Source organism: Rhinichthys klamathensis, unplaced genomic scaffold, assembly GCF_029890125.1.
Source record: "Rhinichthys klamathensis goyatoka isolate OS25496 unplaced genomic scaffold, OSU_Roscu_1.1 h1tg000603l_1, whole genome shotgun sequence".
NCBI lineage: Eukaryota > Metazoa > Chordata > Actinopteri > Cypriniformes > Leuciscidae > Rhinichthys > Rhinichthys klamathensis.
The window spans coordinates 1658084-1684480 of record NW_026607058.1 but is presented as its reverse complement, the minus strand read 5'-3'; the positions used below and the strand labels follow the sequence as shown (position 1 = coordinate 1684480).

The 26397-nt window shown below is 38.7% G+C and overlaps 2 protein-coding genes and 1 long non-coding RNA gene across 3 annotated transcripts in view; 1 reads left to right on the top strand and 2 right to left on the bottom strand.

Moving 5' to 3' along the window:
* Positions 1 to 5064, bottom strand: part of LOC130075754 (coiled-coil domain-containing protein 9B) — a 35161-nt gene extending 30097 nt beyond the window's left edge. The window contains exon 1 of the mRNA XM_056240522.1: positions 4958 to 5064. Within this exon, the coding sequence (XP_056096497.1) occupies positions 4958 to 5035 (78 nt within the window). The 5' untranslated portion in view covers positions 5036 to 5064. The remainder of the gene's footprint in view (positions 1 to 4957) is intronic.
* A 6255-nt stretch (positions 5065 to 11319) lies between these two features.
* Positions 11320 to 11858, top strand: LOC130075756 (uncharacterized). Its single transcript, XR_008805573.1, has 2 exons — positions 11320 to 11441; positions 11534 to 11858. It is a non-coding gene; the product is annotated as an uncharacterized LOC130075756 (long non-coding RNA).
* Positions 11859 to 17794: 5936 nt separating this feature from the next.
* The window catches only part of LOC130075773 (zona pellucida sperm-binding protein 3-like), a 33201-nt gene continuing 24598 nt past the window's right edge, over positions 17795 to 26397 (bottom strand). The window contains exons 7-8 of the mRNA XM_056240540.1: positions 17949 to 18040; positions 17795 to 17875 (exon numbers count right to left, since the gene is read on the bottom strand). Of these exons, the coding sequence (XP_056096515.1) occupies positions 17805 to 17875; positions 17949 to 18040 (163 nt within the window). The 3' untranslated portion in view covers positions 17795 to 17804. The remainder of the gene's footprint in view (positions 17876 to 17948; positions 18041 to 26397) is intronic.

Sequence of the window (26397 nt, the reverse complement as noted above, 5' to 3'; positions counted from 1 at the left end):
TATAAAGAACCTGGAAAGGTTCCATGGATGTAAACGGTTCCTCGTGGAACCACTGATTCCAATAAAGAACCTTTATTTTTTGAGAGTGAACAGATTGCAGAGGCAAGTGCACAAGGAACTCACAGTGACTTCGGTTGTCAGGGGACCAAAACAAACCTCGCGGAGGTACAAACACATCCAGAAATCCAGTGCAATACGAGCCAACATGAATCATCAATGCTGGAAAAAGGACAGGGAACATTCCAGCGCTTCCCACTCATCTGTACAGATCACATGTCAAACGGCTCTAACTATAAGCTGACGGACGCTCCCGTGCCCAAACCGAGGCCTCGTTCTTCAGACAAACGTGCATCTGACAGCAAGCTCACGTTAGTCTCATCCAGACTGCTGGAAAAGAAAAGGAACGAGCAGGATCCAGAGAGGAGCAAAGATGTGCACGAAAAAGAGATGAAGAGTGGGTGGAAAAAGGCTAGTGGAAGAATGAGAAACAGTGGCACTCACAGCTCTGTTCATGTCAGCAGGGAAATCTGGGATCCTTGCAAACGGCAGGCAGCCGACGCGGCTCGGGGAAGAAGCGCATGGAGTCCCGGATCATGCCTTGATTACAAAAACGCCAGTTGGGCTGCGAGCCAAGATCTCCGAACGCAAAGAAAAGCCCTGCTAACGGACCCCGCCGCTCACCCGTACGGCTCAGCCTCTCTCTCTCTCTCTAAAGCTCTTGCTCATAGTTAAAATTACCCCTCACTACCCCACCCATGTCTGCTGTCATAGCCCTGAAAACCATTCATTTTATGACTCTCAATATGGGAGCTTTATAATAACAGTGAAATTTAGAAATCAATACATTTAAGAGTGTTGAACTAGAAACACTCTTTCACACTCTCACTAGTCGATTTAAAGAAATGGTTCAAATAATTTTTTTAATTTTTTTATTTACTCTCACTAGTCGATTTAAAGTAACACCAGGTAACTTTTCAACCTTCATAATATATTTCCAAGTCTCTTGTGATGGTACATCGACTTACAATCGGTTGAATGACACGTCTGCCATAGCCTGACGGGGTCTGTAGCGTTTTTAATCGTACTTTTAAACTTCGGGTTTCGGGTAGTAACCGGCGAACAAAGAGAACTACAAAATTCGACTTCTTTACGGCATATACGTCACTTCCATCACCACCCCCACTTCCTTAAAATCGGACGTGCGAGCCAAATGTTATAGTCATGGCCGAAGCAGCACAGAAAAACAAGAAAGCAAAGGTTTTATCGGAGCAAAGCAAAAAGAGAAAAAGAGAAAGTGATCGCGTTAAAGGCAGAACGAGGATCAACATTGGGCCAGCATTTTCTCGCTGGCGTGAGCTGGAGGAGGAGGAGGAGGGGTGCCCGACCGATGCGGACTTGGCAAAAAAAAAAAATCAAAAAATCAAATGAAAGCCTGTATCTAAACGGCGTGTACAAGTTTGGTAGGGGCTACATTCTTGCAAGTAAATATATAAGATGTACAAAATCATATTTTAGGATACCACATGTCTGTGATATTTGTTTATTTGTCTTGCCTCAAGCTATAATGCAAATCGATTTGTAAAATTTGCAGATTCATTTATGGTAGCTTGATATTATAATATTGACGATATATGGTTATTATCTACCACTCAAACATTGCATTGAAGTATCATATAGATCCAGTAAAACGGTAACCAATAGACTAGGCTACTATAATGACGCTGGCTTGTAAACGTGATCATCGCGATCATTTGTCGTTAGAAAAAAATAAAACTAGGGATGAGTCGCGATCTTCGAATAGTCGAATAGTCGAACTGCGTTCGAAATTCGATCGTAAAATTGCTTATTCGAATATCGTTATATTTTTGCGCAATTCCAATGTGACATAATTGACGGCGCGCCTACTGTCACAGATCGCGCAGCAGGGTATTTTCCTGTCGGGGACGCAAGGTGCCACTAACATGAAACCCCCTCCTGCGCGATCTAGGATACCAGCGTTTTATACATAGTGTAAACAAACAACAGAAGAAGAGCATTGTCATGACCGTTAACTCTGCGCCCAACAGAGGTGGGTAGTAGTAGACTAACCTTTACTGTCTATGGTAGTAACCGTCTATGGTAGTAACAAAGTAGGCTACATTTACTTCACTACGTTGGGCGACGTTCCTCTCGTTACTTTATTTTAATGCAATACATGTTGTTAAATGCGTAGTTTATTCCAAGCGCGCTGTGTCTTTTTTATGGGCATGAGCGATGCTCCATTCACAAATGAATCACTCTTTTGAGTCGATTCTGTTCAAAGACTTCATCAAACAAGTTGGCAGATCTGTCTAAATCGGTTCGCGAATCAGTTTGAATGAGCTGTTCAGTTCCTCGCGCACTGAATCGTCTGAAGCGCTTTAATTCACACTCGACACGGAGTCGTAGCAGGAAGATTTAAGAACATCAAGAGCGTTGGATGAAGTGGCCGTGGACCTACAGTACAGTCTAGTGAAAGCAAATCTGCAAATGCATCATATTTTTGCCAGCGATGAAGATCTAGTAGTTGAACATCTTCGTATGATGTCTGTGAATGAATGATTCCACAGGACGATACATTCTAGTTCATTTCATTCAACTCGACGATAGCACTACAAGTATGATGACATTATCAGTTTTTTGGACATATACATTCATTTATAGGCTACATTAAATAAGCTACCATTGTCCACAGTTTATGAAATGAACACCCGCCATCCCGCGGTAATGTGTGTGTATTGCGCAGTGGCATCACACGAATAGTTTTGATTGAAACTAATTTGTTTAAAAAGTAGGCTTTTGCAGTAACAAGGCAGGTTTGCATAAAATCATTATGACATTATTTTTTTTAATCTAACGAGCATCTGGTTTGGCGATGCAAAAATGGACTGTCGTGGCGTCGTGCTTATTGTTTTTTTTCTTCTGTTAACTACGGTATGTTAAAAAAAAACGACGAAAACATGTTAATTGTTCGAATAATAAACAGCTTGTTTGATGACAAATCGCTAAAGATGAAATTGGCCTCCCTTTCTGTCATTGTGAGTGTGCGTTTTTTTTTTTTTTTTTTATGATAATCGACTTTTGCTCCTCGATTTTCGAATGTCATTTTTGGCAGAAATTCACATCCCTAAATAAAACCCATGAAATTATATTCATATGACATGCTGAAATATATGCCACTGTACCTGGGATGAAGACATTTCACACACGACGCAAGCAGAACACCTGCATGTGACCTCCTCCTACAGTGTTCAGGGCTATCATGGTTGTCAACAATTGCACGTAGGATGACAGAGTTTACGACAGTAGTAGAGGTCTAGAGGACAATACTGTTTCCCAACTGTAGGGGGACCCCACCCCGAGAGCAAAAGTAACCTGGTGTTACTTTAAAGAAATGGTTCAAATTATTTATTTTTTTCATTTACTCACTCATGTTGTTTCAAAACCATTGCACAGGGTTGATGAAGTTAATAATGAATGAAATCATAAAAATGCAACCTGGTTCAGTGAGTCATCAGGTCGACTGATTCATTAAAACGATCCGGCTCATAAGAGTAAGTTATTTGGTTGGTTTCATCTCATTTAAAATTAAACATTAATTCCAATGCATAACGATCACTGACATAGAGATGAACTACTTAAATCCATCAATTATGTTGTGGGTTGTTAACAGGTCGTTGCTAAGCAGTTGCTAGGGTGGCTGCTTACTGAAAAGTAATTATCTCATTTGGTGACCCATGTGGCATAGAAATTACACACTTCACCTCAAAATTTGACAACAGCACATGCTTCCGAGAGGTGCATTTGCATGCCTGCTTCTGAAATTCACATAAAACAAAAGATCTGTGGTTGGTTACTTTGCATGCAAATTAGATATGCAAATCTGATCTGAAGACACGCCTCTTCCTCAAGTACCACCATAAACAAACTCTTATTCTCTTCTGCTCTAATCTAACTTGTATTTTAAACTTGATATTATGTCCTGCAAAAATTATTATCTCTTATAAATATTTGCTTGTGATTTTCCTCACCTATAAATCAAAATCTTTTGCTAAATAAATAAAAGCAAGTGCATAAAATAAATCAGACGGTCTCCTCCTGTTTAAGTGGGCTTTAAAGTCACCATGAAATCAAATGGACAATTCTTGTTTTTTTATGGAATATTACAGTGTATTTTATAAATTATTTATCAGTGCACATCATATGCCTGGGAATCTTGAATTAGAATAACTTCCTCTTCTCTTCTCTGATGACGAGGGCGGGGCAACCTGTCACTCACATGAGATCCACCAATAGCAAACCACAACCATCCAATCAATTCCCCACCGACAAAATCAAGCCCCGCCCACATATGTTCTAGTTCCAGAAGTGTTTCACTCGGATATACGGCACAATAGAGAAGAAAAAAGCGGTAACACTTTACAATAAGGTTCATTAGTTAACTACTTTAGTTAGCATGGACTAATAATGAACTGCACATATGAATATTATTTAACATTAATTTCAACATTTACTAATACTTGATTAAAATCTTGTTAACATTAGTTAATACACTGTGAACTAACATGAACATACGGAGCCTCTAAAGGGACGTGGTGGTGGTGGAATTTTTTTTAGGATGGGAGTTTTTTTTTTTTTTCAATCTTTTGCGTTCCCTCGCAAAACTTTTGCGTTCCCCCGAGAACGCAAATAACTTTGCGAGGGAACGCAAACATTTTGCAATAAATATAATAACAAATGTATTGCTCATGGTTAGTTCATGTTAGTTAATACATGAACCTTATTGTAATGAACCTAATTGTAAAGTGTCATAAAAAAAAAAACTAGTGCAACTTTAACTTTAAATGAAGCAAGCAATACTAATCAAGTCTGGTTACATGAATCAAGATGACTTCACAATCTCGATCTGAACACAACAAAAAGTGTTTCAGACACTCACATGAGTCTTGTCCTCCAGCTGATAGTGTTCGTCCTCACAGAAGTCCTTGAACATGACGAGATGCTCCTGGTGTTGCATGATGGTTCCTCAGGCTCGGTGTTTCTCCGCTGTAAGAAACAATGACAATTTATGTGGATATAGAGACAATTGTTGCATATATTCAAAAGATCCAAAAACAAACTTGATTACTGTCAGAATACATAAAGAACAGTATTTTTTTTGTACATGGAAATTCCATAGTTTTTGAAATACAGTACATATTAATATTATTATAAATGGGTCATTCCTGGGATTAGGTAATATTTCAACTTGTATTTTTGAATTATAATATTATAAATAATTCATTTTCTAAATACCCCACATCATTATCCACATATCAAACCTCCAAAACATTTTTTAAAAAAAAAATATTTTCTCCACTTCAGGCATTAAAGACATTTTATCCTTTTATGTATTATTTTTCACAAGAAATCAACACAAATAAATACTTACAATACTGCAAAAAAGATTATATACAGAACTGAATTTGTACGTAGAAAATAGTGCCTCAGGGACATGACAAAATGCTTTTAGTGTACAATAGAAATAAGACATTATTATTTTATGATAAAAAAGTATTTAAATGTGATCCTTTTTTTAAAATTCCTTTTATTCATTTATGCTTCAGACATTAAAAGAGAGAAATTATGATCAAATGAGGTAAAATAATCAAATAAACCAGTATTCAGGGTGGATGTGGAACCGCTTACCTGCCAACTAGGTATAAAACAGTTACGTTCATGATTAACGTTACATACCATGTAACGTTATTGTGAAAAGCTTTTAATATTTAATTTTGGTGAACCACCACTTTAAAAAGTCTGGGGGACTGAAATATTACCGAATCCCAGGAATGACCCAAATATGAAAATATCCAAATACCATGTAACGTTAATACCGCCATATTATCATGTAAAGCAACGTTAGCAGGTAACGGTGGTGGGCTGGTTTGTCCTCGGAAAGGTCCTCAAAGTTAAGAACAAACGTTCTTCCAGTTAATAAAACGTCCATTCAAAGTTATCTGCTCTTTATTATTGTTCTCAAAACGTTAGCACAAAAACATTATTTATAACGTTACATCTTTCATGAAACGTTTTTCTGAAACATTTCATTTGGACGTTAGAATGTTTTTAAACGTGAAGTCCTGCTTTCTACTTTCTTTCAGATGGTTCAAATAGTTCCCACATTACTTGTAAAACGATCAAACATTCGCATAACCAAGAAAAAAAAGTTTAGAAAAACTAAACGTTTTGAATGTTCAAAGAACATTCCGGTCTAACTTTTTCATAACGGTTATAAAACGTTTTTAGAACATTTTATTGTTAGCTGGGTAGACTAGCAATCAATTAAAATAGTATAAAACAGCACTAAACCATCAACAATAAGTTGTTTAAGACAAACATATTGTTATGTATACCTCATAAACATTACATGAACTAACGTTAACTTACATCTGAGATGGAATTGTAACGTTAAATCACAGATTTGACAAGTCAAAAACGCGTTCAGCATTTTTTAAGTTGCATTTTTATAACACTTCAGACATCAAAAGAGAAAAATTATTATCAAAAGGGGTAAAATAATCAGATAAACCAGTATTCAGGGTGGATGTGGAACCGCTTACCTGCCAACTAGGTATAAAACACAAGTTAAGTTCATGATTAGCAGTTTGAACTGAGGCCTGACTGAGTGACGTCACTGGCTGCACGCTTCAGATCTGGCGCCACCTGCTGCTCAGTGACGAAAGTTCGAAACCACGTGATCTGAGCTACTACGCACTTTCATAGCTGTGCCCTTCATTTTATTTATGACAACTGTTGACTCATTTGAGTCTATTTTTATTTCTCTCAAGGAATTTTAGCATTTGATCATTAAGTCTCTGGGCAATAGACATTCTTGACAATATATATAGGCTACTAAACAGTGCAACGAGAGAATAAACAGTGTCCAAAACCAGGAATTGGGTCAAAGTGCACGTCTATAATAAAAGCGACGCTGCATGAAACTATTAAACGAGTGTTTTATCAACTGTATAGATGGTCTAGTTCAAGATATAGGTATAGAATGTCAGTGAAACGTGTTATATTCATAAATATCAAATAAATATCCCAAAACATGCAGTCTGTGTTTTAGAAGGCACACCTGAAACACCAAACCACACCTGTTGCTCGAGGGGAAACAAACCAGTGTTTTACTACATGACCGCCCCACACTACGGCTGTGTGTGCAGACCATTAAAAAAGAGATTCAGGTGTCACTGTGGCTTCATGTTACACACTCAAATAGCTCTGCTCTTTGAGCATATTTATGTGTGACTTCTCATAAAGCCAAAATGCAAAGCACACATATCTCACTCACCCCCAAACTACATTTATAAGATAATTAAAGTGATACATTCAGCATTAAACACTACACTGTTTGTTACCTTACGCCTTTCAAACCTCCCATTTCCACCCCGTTCTGCTTTATAAAACAATGAGCAATGTGGATGGCCATGCATTTATCTGGATCTACTGGGTTTGCATATGTGACATTAAGGCTTTTTTAATAGGCTATATGTTTCTATTGTCTTATGCTTGGAAGTTTCATGTCATGTTTAACATTGTTTGGTGATTTTAAATGTTATAAACAGCACAAAACATTAGACCTATAACCAGTATTTTTTTTTTTTTTTTAAATCACATTTGCACATCTTTTTATGAGTATCAAAACGATTTTGAAACGAAAAACCAAAAAAAACGAGACCGCAAGTATGCTACATTAAGAGTCTTTTGGAAACGCCAAGATCTTTTAAAAATAAACCTGAAGCTCATTATAGCAGGTTTGGTGTTGATCAGACACACCTCCGTGTCGACCAATCAGAGGAGAGTGAGGTGTTAAAGCAGTGACTCATGTTATTAATGTGAATAATACTGGTGCTTGTCCCATGACTATCAACTTTCACCAGTCATAACAAGAATATGCTTTTAAATGTGCTTGCGTTGTTTTTAAGGAATGTTTTTATAAAAGGATTTAAATCTGCACCTCAACTTTATTAACTTGAATATAACTGCAAGTTCATCTTTATATTTTTAAAACACCTTATCAAACGGATTTATGATTTATGTCATTTAAAATATTAACAAACACTATAATGGTACATCATTGACACTAAAACAGCATGCATCACTGAACTCTGATCAGATCTAATGATGAAACTTAGTTTAATGAGGTGCTGCTGTTTTCCTTCCTGGAGGTATAATGGTAGTCAGGAACTGACTTTTGTTATTTAAAGGTTTTTTTTTTTTTTTTTTTTTACAAAAGGCTAGCATCTAAAAACCTAGGATTGGGCTCTTGGCAACCGACTATCAATGTGCATGTGCGTGTCAATGTTCTGTGGTGGTAAACATGACCAAACCTGTTCATTCTCTAAGGATTACAGCCAAGAACTCTCACCTTCTTGGCATGGAGTTGGTTAACCTAGTTAAAACAAAAGCCTACAGTAAGTGGTGTGATATCAAGAACCTTGCATAAGTAGCTGATGAGAATCTCATGAAACCTGTCAGGAACACATCACAATTTCCCCCCAAAAATCTAATGAAAATATAATAAAATCTTCCCCCCGGTTTCACAGACATGCATGTTTGAACTGAAAGCAACTTGCACTGACAGATCTTAAAATATGTCAGTGGCATTGTCTCACACAATGTTTTATAAGACACGTTTATAAAAGCGAAATGTCATAATATAACTGAGGCCTAATCCTGGCTTAATCTAAACCCTGTCTGTGAAACCAGGCCTACATTTTGCATTAATAAAAAGGGGAATTTCATGAGAATTTAACACGTTTTCTCCCATGGATCTGCTTGTTAACATGCTTTATTAAATCAATTATAGAAGACGGGTGCACAAGCCTCTATATATGCAACTCATTCATACACCTTTACAAACACAGAGCGGGTTAATCCAGATTCACAGAGCAAACACCCTAATGCTTTATGTTTCAAAAGAATATAAAACAAACATACACCGTCAAGCAATGCTTCAACTCTATTCTCAACATGTCAGTTTACATGTGAACTTATGCAAACTGTAACATGAATCAATATCCTTAGGGAATCTAGTAAATTCTTATTTCTGTCCAGGATAAATTTATGCAAACTCCTGGCACATGATTCAATATCCTTAGGGAATCCTTCATACATTCCTAGTTCTGTCCAGGATAAATATTCATATAGATTTTTTAAAATATCTAATTTGTGATTTATCTTTTGCATGCACTGAAACTAAATAATTATAACATCTATAAATTAACAGTTTTTATTTAAGTCAAATATATTATTTGATATTGCTGAATCAACATACACTGTAAAAAATTATATGATCACTAAGATATGACGAATAAGTTTCCTGACTTTAATCCGTTACTTTCAGTTGTTTTCTTTTGAATGTAAGTCAAGTCAGATCTATTTCTATAGCGTGTTAAACAATAAAGATGGCTTCACAGCAGAAAAATAACAGAATCAATGATGCAAAATTAATCAAATATGAGGCTAATTCAAATTCTGCTGTAAGGCATGCAGCTCTAACAAGTCAGTTCAGTAAAAAAAATTTGTTTATTGAATTATGAAAAACGATTACTTTGAATGAACGTACAATTTTTCATTCACTCTCAGAATTAAAAAAAAGAATAATAATTGTACCTTTAAGGGTAACAGCTTGTCACTGGGCCAGTACATTCAGAAAAAAAGGTACAAAAGCTGTGACTGGGGCAGTATCTTTTACACCTTAGTAACTAAAGAGTACATACCCTAAAGGAACATATTAGTACCTAAAAGGAACGAAAGTACCTTATGAAAAGGTACCGCCCCAGTGACATCTTTTGTACTTTTTTTCTGAGAATGTGTAACGGACAACTTTGTACATTAACCCTAAATTCACAGTACCTTAAGGTTCATATTTCAATTCTAAGGTACTAATATGCACCTTTAGGGGTAAAAAAGGTACAAAGATGTCCTTTTAAGGGTAATACAGTGACATTCAGCTGTAACCCTAAAGGTACAGATTTTTTTTGAGTGTGAATTGTAAAATGTTTCTCTGCATCTTCTCATGTAAACTCTACTGTAGTCACTGACAGTTTGGTTGGCATCTCAGAAGATCTTTCTGACTTTCATAGACTTTTGTAGACTTTCTGGTTTGTGAAGTGGAAACGGAGGCTGTAATTATGATTTCTTCAACTGCCTATTTCTGTGGACTTGCCAAGATATTTTGGGCGTTTCTCCATTCAGATTGCATCAGTGTGGGACAATAACATTCCTCTCCCCATGAAAAGCAAAAAAACATCACCATTTTACAGCAAGAGAACTTTTACATTTAAACTCACATGTTTATACATGCAGGGATCAGATTTTTCCTTAACTTTGCAACTACATGCCAACTGTTAGGGTGCGGGTTAGTAGAATAAGTTGACATGTACTTGCAAAGTTACTTATAATGTCTACTATCAAAATAAAGTGTTGTGTTCAGTGCATCAGCCATGCACTCAAATACATGAAACAAACTAACAGAGGAGATTTAAGACAGTTGATCTTAAAAATATAATTATCATTCAACTCTTTTTATGTGAGCGCACAGACTCCAAACGCAGACTTGTTTGTCCACTCTTGGGTGCGGATGAGCAGGTATCTGTGTCACCTGAGGGCGGACCTACACGTATAAATACAGCAGGGAAACGCTATTTCCACATTGAAAGAGCAAGACAAGAAGAGGTAAGACATTCTTCATTTATTCGCTGCAACAGGACTGAGAGATATTTGTCAAATGCATGATTAATGTGACTGTCCTGATGACAGAAACCAAAACAGATTGAATAATTTATTGCATTTAGAAAATGAATTTGCTGATTATAACCTTGTGAAATAATACATGTAATTCAAGCATGCAGTCAAAGGCAAATTCGCTCATGGCTCTTTTTTTTATAGTTCAGTTTTACTGCCGTATTGCATATCAGAAAAAAATCTCAACATGGGCGATAAACGTAAGTGATATTTTATGTAAAAATATTGACATCTTTCTGTTTGTGGCATCGACAGACATTTTATTAAATGTTTAAGATGTTTTACATTTACACTTTTCCAATCCAATTTTCATTAAATGCCATCGGAGAACAATTGTTTATGCTTATTTTTGTTTTCCTATGTCTTCTACAGCACCAAAGAAGGTGAGATATTTATATTTTTAAATGTGGTTAGGAATTCATTGATTAGATAAAAGGTTAATTTTAAAGAATGATACACTGATCATACTGTATATTAACAGGATTGCGCAGATGCAGATTCTCATTGTGAGGTATGAAGGCAATAACTTCAAGCACTTCTACACAAACAGTTAAATAACTTTTCCATTTTATGCTAATCATATGGTCATATTTCCTGTCTCATAGGGCTCAGTAGATGAGGGTGGAAAGGTAAATAAATAAAATGTAATGGTGAAAACAAATGATGCACTTTTAACGTATCCGCAATGACAGACATCTGATTTTATTGATTTGTCTTGTAGGGGAAGCATGGAAAGGGCCAAGACAAAGGGAAAGACAAAGGCCAGCAGGGACAAGGAAAAGGTCATGATCACAGTCATGGAGGTGACCATGGGAAAAAAGGTGAACAAAAAGGAAAAAAGTGAGACTAACTTCAAAGCCTGAAACAACATGACGGTCCATGCAAAAAAACTGGGTTTCAGTTCAACTTTGCATTCAAATAATGAAATTAAAACACCCTTGAACACATTGTCTTTGTTTTTAATAATTGAGCATGACTGTTTTTAAATGGACTGTGAAAATCACATCTGTGTGTAAGCAATAAACACATCAGGATCAGAATCTAAACTCAAAGATTGACATTTATTGTGAAACTGTGCTGTGCAAGAAACGAAATGCCTGAGATGTTGCATAAGTGACGTACAAACAGAGTTTTTATGGCCGTCGGCTGGGATTCCAAACATCAGCTTAAATTCCAGAAAATATTAAGGTTCAATGCAAGATCTTGTCTGTTATGTACTTAATTTGAGGATGACTGTATAACTAACCTGCTGCTACGGCACAACAACCGGATGGAACCAATAACATCGGTGCAGGTTCTGCAAGATTGGATCCCTAAACATTAAACCAAACTCTAAATGTGATTCATGCCATTTTCCAAATGTAGCGGGACGAGGAGAGGGGCGATCACTCCCTCAACCCATGTAGCTGACTACGCCACCCTGTTAAACAGGGAAATATTAATATTACTATTATTTAACCACCTGCGAAAAAGGACACAGGAGCGTGGTTATCGAAGGAGGGTCTGAGACGTGGATACCAAAAGTACAAAGAGTTTTATTTCAATCATCAAGCAGCAATCTAAAAAGACACATTAAACGACTGAAGGACCAGGTTATCACATACATTAAATACTCCAAACACGAGAAGGAAGCCGAGGCTTATCAATGGCAGAAACAACTAGCTTAATGAGCACAAGGCTCCTGTACCACCCTGTGCACCGATCTCACCACGACACACGCACACCAACAAGGTCAAGCACAGCACTCCGTGACAGAATCCCACCACCGCACACGAGGGCCTATGAGTGGCCTGCCCTAAAGCCTCGGCTCCTGTAACAAAAACACAATTAACAGTATAATTTCCAAATAATAAGATAACAATTGACATTTAAATCAAGTTACAAAAGAAAGAAAATACAAAAAAACAGTTATTTACACACTAAAGGTTCATGCATCAAACCACGCTGAGGATAAGAATTTGGGCACCGAAACTGGGTGGATATTCACTCCACTTTCATGCTTCACCAGCAACCCGGCGATCACATAAAAAGATGCTAGAAAGCAGATGTTACGATACACTTAAAACGAGCGCCCACGCCAGTTTGATACATGGGTAGACAAACAAACGAGATAAAGCAATAACACTGAAAAATTAAATAAAATGTGCAAGCAAAATACACAAACCCATGAACCGAGCGCACACACGCTCAGGAGCGAGTTGTCCAAACGAAACCAAGGTAGACAAAGCAGCAGCTTCAACTAGTGTTGCCCCGCAGGCCTCATTGACCGCACTCGTTTCTGCGAACAGATTATTCCTGTCAAGATTCAAACAAAATGACAACAAACATACATAAACGTTGCGCAGTAGCGGTAATTAGGCATACCTTTACTTCATAGCGGGTCGCCAATCGGAGTCACACACACGGACGAAGGTGTCGCCATAACAACGGCACGGGAAGGCAGGAGGGGCATATAAATAGCCACCGCCAACAACCCCCAGCAACGAACCATCTGCCATAGCTATAGACCAAATGACCATTACATAAAGTCACAAATCTATGCGCTAACTAGTTAACCAAACACATACCTCAGGCGGACGAGATGAAAACAAACCGGAATGGGCGGTCCCCGGCAATGACGCACAGGCGGTGACCCACACACCCACAAACGTGCATTCGGTTCCTTTTAAACGCTGCCTCGCAGAATATGATTGGACAGTACATTACCCGCGAGCATTGAATTAAAAATAACGAGACTCTGTACGTCCCACGGCCACTACACAAATAAAAATGGATAAACCAACAAATAATGAATTTTGTAGGTGAGTTCTCCAAAAGTGGGAAATGCTGTGGCAATGTTGACGCTTAGAGGTTTAATAACTGGAGAGCGCTTCATTTAGCATTCCAATTCAGTATGCATGTGCCAGCAGGTCCCCATCACTGGTCCAGAAACTCAATAAGGGCGTATTGGGAAAAAGGTTAAAAATCAACATTCAATTCCATTTGGGGCCGTTAATGGCACAAAAGGTCACTCTACCCACCTTTTAGTAGGAAGAGAACCTAAATCTCCAATTACAAAACAGTGCAAGACCAATTTTTCAGCAGCATTGTTTCCAGAAGTACCAAGCCAACTAGCTATTCAATGAATCTCAAACTTTTATTTGAAGCAAAAAATAAATAAATAAATATATGAAAATTGGACAAGACACAAAAGCCTGGACTTAATAGCTTTGATGGAAATAACTATCCCACAAAGGATTGCAAATGAAAAAAAAGTTGAGTATAGTCACAAAACATGCATACACTTTGAGAGAAGAGGATCAGTCATGTGGATCACGGGGACGTGGCATTCCCTCCAGACCTCTTAGTGCAATTTGCTCACTGAAGTCTCTTAAGAGCACCATGGGTAATGCAGTTTTCCCACCAGTAATTCTGTTAAACATTAATAAAAATAAACTGTGGCAACTTAAAGTTCTTTTCTTTAGTAAGATCCATTACTTTAACAAGTTAAACAATTTCAACTTAAGTTATGAGATTCAACTTAATTTAAATCAGTTTAAAGGGGTCATGAAATGAGAAATCAAAAGAGGTTTAGACATAAGAGGTCATCATTATATAAGAATATCCTGAGAGTTTCAGAACTGAAAACGTCCTTGTTAGTCCAAAATCAGCTTTTATTGTTACCAGGCCCAGCGAATGACTCGTCCTAGAATGTGCTTCTTTATGACGTACTAAGGTAGTGAAAGAAGATGAGAGAAGATGAACTTAGCCCACTGGCGTTAGTGAGATGAGGAAGAGAAGAGCACAGGGTCACTCACTGGACTTAAAACATTACCTTCCAAAGGATCCTAATGCTAGGAATGTGGTTGTTTATTTTCAACATTATTCGTATTCAGTACATTTCACTGGATTCTTTGGTAAATCCGTCCGCAAACTCGGCGCAGGCTTTTACGAAATGGACTCGACAGTATTGCCACAACAGGCCCCATTATGCTGGGTAAAATAAACCCAAAATGTGTTGTCCTATATTTACCCAGCCCCCAGTCTTTTTAGAGTGTATAGGCACCTTTCAAGGCACTCCAGGACACTGTATTTTACCACCTTGCTTTGTACGAAGCATACAAAAACTCAATCGAATCTATTCCAAACGGATACATTATCTGAGCTTTGAAACGGAAAATTTACTCCAGCTTGCATATGACGCAGTAAAGAATTCCATATAGGCGCTGCACAACTAAAAGCCCTACCACCAAATTAACTCAACTTGAAGTTTGGAACTGACAAGTCTGCATTAGATGATCAAGGAACACAGAGCATATAAACGAAGAGCTGCAAGATGAGGTGCCAAATGTCATTAGTGCTTAGTAAAATTGTAATGTACACAGTAACAAACCAGCTTGGTTTTACAAGTTTGACTTGAGGCAGAAACTGAACTGAAGTTGTAATATGGATATATTCCCATGGAGAAAAATGGTTTAAACCTCCAGAACCCAACTGCTGCACTCTATATGGGAGCTGTAGAGGTAGTGACAATATACATTTGCAAATATAGCAAATATACATCACCACATTTTCAATGATTCTCAAACGACTCGTCAGATGAATCAATCCCTCCTTTCCGCGAACTGATTGGCCAGACAGCTCTGTCTGTTGTGATTGGTCTACCGCATACAGCACGCATGTCAAAAACAAAAACGCCCAATGCCATAACAACGTCAGCTGTCCTGAGGCTACACCGTAGACTAAACACAGTAACGAACAATGACGTAGATTTAAACACTGGAAAACTCAAACCTCCATCACAAGGACGATTCGAGCAAGACGTTTCTCAGTGATACACTACTCAGTTGGAGGCACATTATGAGATATTGCAAATGTAATTCCTCACCATCAGCATTAACAAGTGCATGTTCATCAAAAAAACGTATTAGTATTTTTCTAATTTATTGCGGTAAACATTTGGAAACTGGATCAATAACAGTGCATATATTAGCCGAGCTCTAACGACTGATGTAACATAAACGTTGGTAAAACAAATTTTGTTCCATGCTTATTCTTTCCTCAAAGTAGTGAGAATGACAGACAATATGCATTAATAGACACAGTTTTAGGTAATAGTGGCCCACAACTGATTAGCACAAGTATTTTAGTAAGACAATTATAATGTGAGTTAACCAGTTAACAGGAGACCTACACAATATAAAACTCAAAACTAAGTATTTTGAACACCATCATTCAAGAGGAAGCGATTTGCGAATCCTGCAATGAACTTCAAGATTTGAGAAGTCGTCGTCAGTAACATAACGGGAACACAGCAAAAGTTTAGGATTATACTGCTGGTGTCGTGGGAAAGATGTATGTTAACCACTGATTCTTTACATGCTCGTCCTAGGGCAGTGTAAAAAAAAACTGCTTTTACCATCACATTGCAGAGCACAGGGTCTTCTCAACATGATGCTATCCAGTGTCCACAGGAATCAGCTGCCGGTTTGAGGGGGTTCAAGTTTTCCCTGGTGTCTGTGCACGCAATAAGTGGATGGGCAAAATGCAAATTTTTCATCTTGACGTCACAACGAAACGGTTTATGACTAGTTTGAAAACTCGTAAGGCCACTGAGTTTTGGTATTTTTAAGACATGGGACAGTCTTGCACACTTACTTCCTGTCACATGCCCGTTTGGTCAAGCGGCCAAGACATCAAGTGTGAATTTTTCCACAGGCACTTTGTCTCTTATCTGACACATTGAGGGGGCATTTACATGACAATTTTCAAATAAAAACATAAACATTGTTCATTTACATGACAACAGTGTTTTGGGGGCCTAAAAAAAGCTAACTTTTGAAAAATGAATTTCAAAGTGCAAGTTTTTGAAAAGTATACTATTATTGTCTACGTGCATACAACAAAAACGTGAATTTGTGAAAAATGACGTAATGCGCATGCATATTACATGTTCAGTCTTTAGAGTGTTGCAGGCATGACACCAGACCTCAGAAGACCAAATCACCACTGGTTCCTTAAGGATTTTCCTACGATACTTTGACATTCTACAACGTACACTGCACACACCCCAAATGGTTCTGTTTTTAAAAACATTTTCTAAAATGAACTTGCTGCATCAATTTGCGCTATAGGGGTTTAGAATAAAATTTCAAATTGAAGAACCCCATGGGAAAAATTCAAATGAACCAGCAGCAAATGAGTCTTGTACAAGTCAACCTGATCAAAATTCAGTAGAAGTTGAAGTATCAAAATATACAGACAAGAGAAAATGAACATTAAAAGACCAACTCAATTACATCACCCACAGTGCTTCATGGGACAAGGCGTTCCCTGCAGAGCTCTTTTGGAATAATTGGTTTGCCAAATTAAGAGCACCATCCTTTAAATGAGACGTTAAACCGAGGTCCTGACTCTCTGTGGTCATTAAAGATCCCATGGCACTTCTCATAAAGAGTAGAGGTGTAACCCCGGTGTCCTCACCAAATTCCCTCCATTGGCCCTTGCCAATCATGGCCTCCTAACAATCCCCATTCATTTGGCTCGATCATTCTCTCCTCTCCACCTGTAGCTGGTGTGTGGTGAGTGCACTGGCACCGTTGTACTATGGCTGCCATCACATCATCCAAGTGGATGCTGCACACTGGTGACGGTTGAGGAGAGATCACCTGATATGATTGTGGAGCGCTTTGGGTGTACAGTAGTAGAACATACGAAAGCGCTATATAAACATCATTAGTGGTAATGATTTTCACCAGGAATTCTTAACTAATGGCTTCAAAAGAATAACCTTGAGCTTTCACTAACAGTCTTTAAAAGGGTCATCATTTAAAACTCCATGTAGAAACCCTGGAACCCTATGGTTGCATGCTATATGGGACTTGAAAAGTACAGTGGGACCATGAGTTACCACACTGGCAGAATGAGGCACTTTTTTCCCAAGTCAAAAGCAGTTAAACAAGACACGAAGCAAAAAGACTAGTCAGATACAATCAAGTATTGATTTGTCAGTTTTATTGAGAATCTGTCTTTTGCCCTTGAACCATTACAGGACCAAGTGAGGCCTTGCCTTCCCACTGAATGCCTAGAGTAGAACAAATCCAAGTTAGAGCACTTGAAAATCAAAAGCAACCTTAGAAAGAGCAAAAGCTACCAACCTCCGTAAGGAGAAGCAGCAAATTCAGCATCAGGACCACAAGTTGAGTCACAGCAACCACAAACTTGGTCGTTTCCATCAGCAGCAAACCACCTGCAACAAAACAAAGGAAACTTCAACATGAGAAAGGTTAACTTAAAAAAAAAAAAAAAAACTCATACCGATTGGCAAAGGAACAAGATTTCCGCTGAGCATCACTGGGTGCAGACGCAATAGTTGCCTTCAAAATACATGTTATGTAGATCTGCAAGGGATGACAAACAAGTCACAAAACCAAAGCAGATGGGAGGAGAAGTCAAATTAACTTGTATGTTCATAGTACATACAGAAGGACTGTTGCCCTCCTGGAACATAAACGCCTCCAGCTGGAACTGAATCTTGTCAACCTGGGACCGAGGCATGAAGCGGGAGCTGGAAGATGTAGTTTTGGCATCCACAAAGCACCTGACGACAATACAATCACAAAGAGCAACTCATGAATGTCAACTGTAGAGCAAGCAACTAGTCCTTACCCATTACAATGTGACAGTGGTTACAAAAAGCAACTGAAACAGTCCTACCGCATTAAGGGCAATGACCTTACCCATGATTCTCAATGAAGGAATATCTTGGAAGGGAGTTCACATCAGGTACTTGAGTGGCCACACAGCGGTCCACAAACACACGCAGAGGCACATGATTGTACTGCTTTACAGATGCCTCGATGTTAATAACGCCACCCAGGAAATAGGAGTATGAAGGCCTCTGATAGGATCATCCAATCATCTACAAAAAACAAAACATTTTTTAGGAACAGGCACAATAGCAAGGGTAAAGCTTTATTGTAGTGAAAGAAAACCTGTACCAACCCATCATGATCTTCAGGGAGAAAAGCAAGACTTCTTGACCAGCCTCTGATGAAGCATAAGGGACCCATGCTGGCCTCAAGGCATCACTGCTTACATTTTGGAGCCTGCAGTTCATTAAAGTGCCCATTAAATGGTCTCCCAGTTGCACGAGAAAGTGCAGAAAGTAATGGATCACCTACCTTTGATACTGGCATTGAACACCAACAATTGCACCATCGGCCCGGGTAATTGGAGTACCTGCAAGCGCCTCAGGGGTGTAGGTAAGAGAGAACGTGTAGACAAGCTCATCCTCATTCATCTGTAAAAAGATTGTGGTTACCAAGAGGGTCATCCCAAAGACTTTACATACACCAAGATGTGCACTCATAGCTATGATTTGGAAAAGGTGCACTGTGCAATATGGTGGATTTCCTAAAGAGCAAATCACCAATTAGTAAAATTCTTCACATCACCACACAAGCTCCACTGTTGCCAGAGATAGTCAATGTTTTGGAGACCTGCACTTAGGATTGAGCATGCACATTGGCTGTTCCCAGGTAAAAACCTAGCTTTAACACTAATAAGTCACACGTTTTATTGTTCCGGTTTCTTAAGCTCCCTTCATAGTATTTATGGGATATTTTACATCAGATGTTGTTTGAATGGTCATTTAAAAGGCAAGCAAGTTAAAAATTCAGGATTTGCCCATTTAAATAGATAGAACTTGGTCTAGCTGCCCTGGCATTGTAAAACCAAGAAAACTGACGTTCCTTGAGAGGTCCTCTGCCACAACAAATAACCCATTAACATTTATGAGTTCTTACCATCAGCACACTGTTGCAGTCCTGTAATTCATACTCAAAGATGAGCACTCTTGCCACAGGATCCTGACCAACAACAGGACATCCACCTAAAGACAGACCAGTTGGCTGGATCAACTGACCATTGCTGAAAAAGTCCTGCTGGACCTCTACAAGAACCCGGTTCTCGCCGCATTGAACCGCTACGCTGCTGGGAGTCACGGGTTGCCTCAACTGGAAGTCCACCGCCAACTCGCTCTGCTCCTCGGGAACGACGGGATACCTCCAAACCAAAGGCTTCACTGGACCCTGCAACAGCTGCTTCTCCTGAAGGCCAAAAGGCTCCTGTGCAAGGCTTTTGGAGTCGGGACCCAAAGGACTCTGAAACTGAGAAGCCACTTGCAAAGGGTTCCAGAGCCCTAGAGGTAGTGATGTTAGGTCTGACACCGACGCTCCGAAGCTTGCTTCAAACTCGATCGGTCCTTGCAATGAACCACTGCTTCGGAGCTTGTATCAGTACGTCACTAGTCACGTGAAAATGACGTCTGAAGCAAACACACTGCTTCACTCCTGTAGTGAACCACCTGACTGCTTTGACAGCCCGATCCAGTGTTGACAGATTTGAAACCTGGCGGCTGTATTTCTTATAAAAGTGAAGCCAAACCATGGCAACACCGTGGGTTGTAGTAGTCAGTGTTTGGATTGGCGTTATTGTTGAGGAGAGTGGATTTTATTTTTTATTATTAATTAGAGAACATATGAACATTGTTACATAAAAACATGCATCAAAGACAGAAACTTCAAAAACCCTCTGCTACATTATACAAGTACAACCAGTTACACAAGCACCTCCTTTTCAACATACAAAAATATCAGTCCCACCAGTTAAGTTATAGAGTTCTGCTTCCTACAGCTAATCAAGATAAAGCTTTCACACATGATGCTGCCCTGCTAAAAAAAAAAAAACTATAGAAAACATTACAGAAATTCTATTGGATTTAATGGTTTACATTATGGAATTTATGGTTTTCATAGGAATTTTATTGGTTGTAATGGTAATTATAGTGGTCTCTGGGTCTCTACTGATATGTGTTGGGTTATATTGGTAGGGGCATTAAATCCTAATGGAATATGTCCCAAACACACTACAAAATTTTTTTTATTTTATTTTATTCTTTTATTTATTCTTTTATATTTTATTCTATTATCATTTTAATAGAAACCATTAGAATTTCTGTGATGGTTTCCAACTTTTTTTAAGCTGGTCTGATCTTCTGTCTTTGTCTAAAGAAATAATTACACACATTATGCTTAATGTTTTGTTATCAAGGTGAACACATGAAATTCATCAGTATCTGTAAAATTCACCTAAATAAATGAGTTTCACAGCACTAACACTGTTTCAGCTTTGATCGCCTCGGTAAACACGTAATAAACGGGGCGTTAACATAAGCCTACTGGCATTCTACGGTTGTCAGCTTGGTTGCATTAAATTTCTCTCTGAATGAAGCTTCGAGTAATGAACCATTTTCGACACAATTGTATCAGAAAGCAATAATGCTTCGAAACGCTTCATTTGGCCATCACTACCTAGAGGGGAAAGGCCAGGACTTCTGGAAGCTGGATCTGATTTTGGCCCCATACTTCTTGGACTTTGACTGTACCTCAAACTTCCCAAGACATCAGGCAGATCAAATGCAACTACCAAAACCACCACTAACACACCTTTCAGGAATCCCATACTAACAAACTTTGACTCAAACACCACAACACACACCAGTGCTTGGCTTTGCTATTTTTTACAGCTTTGAATTAATTTGGCTCCACCCCTTTTACCTTAATTGATTACCTTTGATTCTCCTCTGGACCTGTAGAGTTTATGCATCTTGGGGACCCACCACTCTTCACATTTTGTCTTGGTGCATCTCAATTCACTTACTTATACTATGCCCTAAAATATGTACTCTTTTTGTGAAGAAAAAGTACATACTTTTGAGTGTGTAACAGAAGAATAGACAAGCTTTGGAACATACTATCACATCATAAAATAGTGTCTTTAAAGGTTGCTCTCTGTCGCTTAGTTACACGTATCCTGTCACGTAAACTGACCTGTAATTCATCTTGTCAAAGATAAAGTCCTCCACATTTAATTTAGTTTCCTACTGTATCGGAGAGAAATGCAGAAGCACGTTGATCTCCCAGTCACAGGTCTTTCATGCATAGACTCTCCTCATATTAATGCACAATGATGCATTTAAAAGTTAATGGCCTAACAGATCTTTATAAAAGTTCACATTGTTGTTGCAGATGAAATATAACACGGATAACATTACATAACTATTTTAATCAGCTTAAATGTTGATTATTGGTCACCCAAACCCCTTTATCTAAACCTCTCTACTTAACCATCGGTCGCGCACATCCGCCATGTTTTGTAGTTTTCTAAACACTTTTAAATCGTGTTTGTATTTCTGAACTGAATCCTCCAAAGCGCAATGGGTTGTGGGCAATATTAGCCATTATAGTGAGCACGGATCCACACTTCGAAAATTTACCAGAAATAGTAGACCATCCGGGGACTTCTGCCATGCTCTTTTCAACATACTATGCTTTGGGACACAGTTATTTTAAGCTCACATACGGTTTAGGATAAATAGTATGGGCATTGAGACACAGGGTCAGTCTCTCTTATTTGATAAAAGGGCTGTATCCGAAATTGCATACTTCCCTACTATATAGTTGGCGAAAAACAGTATATGACAAAAGAAGTATGTTTGAATTTACAGTATTCATAAAAGAGTAGGCAAAAAGTACCCGGATGATCTACTACTTCTGGCGAGATTCTGAAGTGTGCATATGATGGGCACTTTACTATCCCATGAGGCTTCAGGAGACGATTTTGGAAGGTCACATTACAACGACAACATGGATGTATAGTATATGGATTTCATTCATACTACACAAACAATCATACTACACAGATCATACTTTTTAGAGGTCTTGAAGTAATTACTTATTCAAAATAAATACCTACTCAATAGAGTATGTGATTTCGGATGCAGCCATTGAGTGGACATTTACATGACACCATTTTCAACTAAAAACAAGAAACTTTTTTAAGCATTTTGGCCATTTATTTACACAACCACAGAGTTTTGGAGGCCTGAAAACACACACATTAAAAAACGGCTTTCAAAGTGCAAGTTTAGGAAAACGATACCATTATTTTCTCTGTGTAAACAACAAAAACTCGAATTTGTGAATTCTGTGAAGTTATGCGCATGCGTATTACGTGTTCAAGTCAAGTCACCTTTATTTATATAGCGCTTTTTACAATACAGATTGTATCAAAGCAGCTTCACAGTGATAACATGAAAATAATATAACAAAGTTTGTTTCTAGAAGAAAATTGCATCAACGTCCACCTTAAGGCAGATCAATAATATTGTTGAATATTAAATGTCCCCAACTAAGCAAGCCAAAAGCCAAGGCAACAGTGGCAAGGAACCAAAACTCCATCAGGTGACAGAATGGAGAAAAAAACCTTGGGAGAACCCAGACTCAGTCGGGGGCCAGTTCTCCTCTGGCCAAAGAAGGAACAGTGTATGATTCGGGCAGCATTACAAGTCAGATTGGATCAGATTGGTTCAGTCTAAAGGAGCGTATTGCTTCTTTACAAAGTGTCATTGCCAACTACTGGCTTGGCAGCAGAATACAGCGTTTTGTCGTTTTTACAGATCCCTGTGAACCGGGATCATTTTAACAACATTGTTGTCTGTACTCAAAACATTTAAAAACGCGAAGGAAAACCTTTCCTATTTTTAGTACATTGTCTTGTAAGCATACACTTAGTTCAGTTAAAGGAGTTCTCGCCTAATGAGCTGATGAATTTTACAAGCCTGATTCAAAAAGGGAGACAGAAAATGTGCAGATTAGTGGGTCCCAAGGACCAAAGTTCAAAAATCAGTGTCCGAAATCATGTACTATCTGAGTAGGTACTACATTTGAATTTACTTTTTGACCATTAAAAAATTATCCTCTCTATAGAATGAATGAAATTTAGACAAACTACATCTATGTTATTATCTTGTGACCTACCAGCACCAGTTGCGTCGCTTTACTGGTATTCATAAATCCTCTCCCATGGCCCCAAAATTGAATGCACACTTCAGAATTTTCACAGAAGTAATAAGCAATTCATGGACTTTTCACCTACTGCTTTTCAAATACTACGTATTCAGACATAATATTTTGGCGTACCGTATTTCCGCATACCGTGAGCTTAGAATTATAGTTCAATTTCCGTTTAGGGTAGTTCTGAGATATTGAGCATCAAAGTTTTTACATTCCTGCTGTTTTGTGAGATGGAACCTTTTTATTTTATTAATAACTACTAACAAAATATTTTTTTTTACAAAAATAACACCACACAGGCATTAATAAACACCTAACGGATAAGATTGTCAAAAACTCAATTTCGACCAAAAGTGCAGATAGAACCTTATAATTCTAAGCTCACGGTACTACATTATAGGGAAGTACTTGATTTTGGACATAGCTCAGGACTGAAAACCACTACATTAGCAAAAGAGAACAGCCTGGAAAGTCACTAGAAGACCACATTTTAATCAACAATCTTTCACAATTTTACAAATAAGCTTGTCCATGACAGAAACTTAATGCAATCTTAAAAGAACCAGAGTTCAATTGATAGACTAGAGATTCATAAAAACAGAGTCCAGAGAGAGAGAAGGGGGGGGGGGGGGGGGGGGGGGGTAGTTTTGTATAACCACTAGGGCTTAGTGATTAAACTTCAGATAAAGTTTATTATAAACTATGAAACACATATACAAAGTTTGAGAGCACAGGAATACGATAGACCAATTTCAAGCCGACGTCACGGCGCTAGCTGGAGGCAAAACAAAGGGAAAACTGGAGGCGGCCAATACACACCAGCACAGATTCGGCTACATAAGGAGCTTAAATTATTAAATGTCATCGTGTTGTTGGGTGCAAGAATCGATGAAAAATGAATATGCTGTATCTGAAATTTTTATTTCTAGAAAATTCACATCATAAAAGTTGAACCGTAATGTCATGTTAGATTGTCGTCTTCTTGGCGCTGGCTAGGCAGAACTGCGGATCGTGCCACACAAGTTTTGTACATGACCATTCAGCACATAGTTATAGGCATCTAAAGATTTATATGCCCTCAGTTTCTCTTTACGCTTAGTTTCTCTATCGGATAGGTGTGGAAGTCAGGCCACTCAACCGGAGGTTGCGTTAAAGGAGCACTTCACCCATTTCAACATTAACCTTTATTGAAAGTGGGTCATATATGTAGTCGAAATGTAAAAGAAATTTTGAATTTGGTGCCCTCTTGACCGAGAAAAGACAGAAAATAACTTTTGGGCGCATTTGTATGCATGACAACAACTCCCACAATGCACCACATTGCACAGCTCCGCAAGCCACTCCCACTAATCCAGAACAGCAGCGCAAACATCACAAATCACTCTTCCGTCTACAAGGCTAACGTTTGCTGCCACCAGAGTTAGAAATTCATTTCACACAAAATTTATAGTTAGTTGGCTGTGGCGAGCAGGACGAGGGCGAGCCGAGGCACGTGAGATGACTGCGCGAGGCCGGTGGCGTGAGTGATAATGAACGACACCGGTGAGACGCACCGGTCTCTCTCGTGTCTCTCACCGAGGAGCGGACGCATAAAACGAGGAGCGACGACAGGGCAGATCGAGTGAGGAACAGGCCTGATTTTATGTTGTGTTTTGTTTCTGTTGTGTGTGGCCAGCAGTGCGGGGCTGCTGGCTTATACTTTTGTTTTGTATTTGTTTATTTTACTATTAAAATGTTTAAATGTTTGCCGGTTCCCGCCTCATTCTTCCCACAACAACGAACCCCGTTACATTGACAAACTCATTAGCGAATTACTCCTCGTTTGTATTTCTTTCTATATGGTGAATTATTGCATGATACCTGGTTCAGTCAGAACATGCGGTGCGACACGAGGATGGTTCACATCACAACACAAACGTCCGTGTGCTCGTCTAATCAGAGAGAAATTGCTATCGTTGAAATTCTCTACAGCAGACGGACTCTATATGTGTCCGTAGCGCACAGCGAGAGCACAGGCACCAGCAGTCCGCCCAGCTCGAGCCAGTCCGGGCTCCTCGTCCGCCTCCTGTTCCTCCATCAGCCTCAGCTGCTCTTCACTATATTGCGGCTCGTATAAATAGCCACGAACATCAGTTTCGAGCAAAAGATTTTTAAAATCCTCGTCTTCCATATCGTGTGTCGTAAATTCAGGCATTATGGTAAATCTAACTCCTTGAGCGCTTGTTAGCTTAGCTTGCTGTCTTCCAAGCAAGATGGCGGATTAATAGTTTAGTTTCTTCAGGTTTAGTCCCACCCACTGATCTGTAATAGGCCGGTGGGGTGAGTGGGTCCCACGCCCTTGAATAATAATGAGCTAAAGGCTGTAGTTTTCTTAATATGCAATGAAATTTATCTTCCGTCCTATCGTGACGCAAAATGACGATATTTACGTCACGATAGGACGGAAGTAAACACTTAAATCCTTTTTTCTCCCATCTCAGAAAAAAAACAGGCAAAATTCCACCATCATTATAAATGACTGGGTTTCTAACAATACAAACCTTAATGCAAATGGGTGAAGTGACCCTTTAATGCTGTCAGATCATCCATCCATTGAAAGCGTGTACAGCACGGGTCAGCCAATCTGGTTCCGTCCGTTAATTAACTTCTGAAAATTACGGTCACGGTCCTGGACAGTGAGTGACCTTAC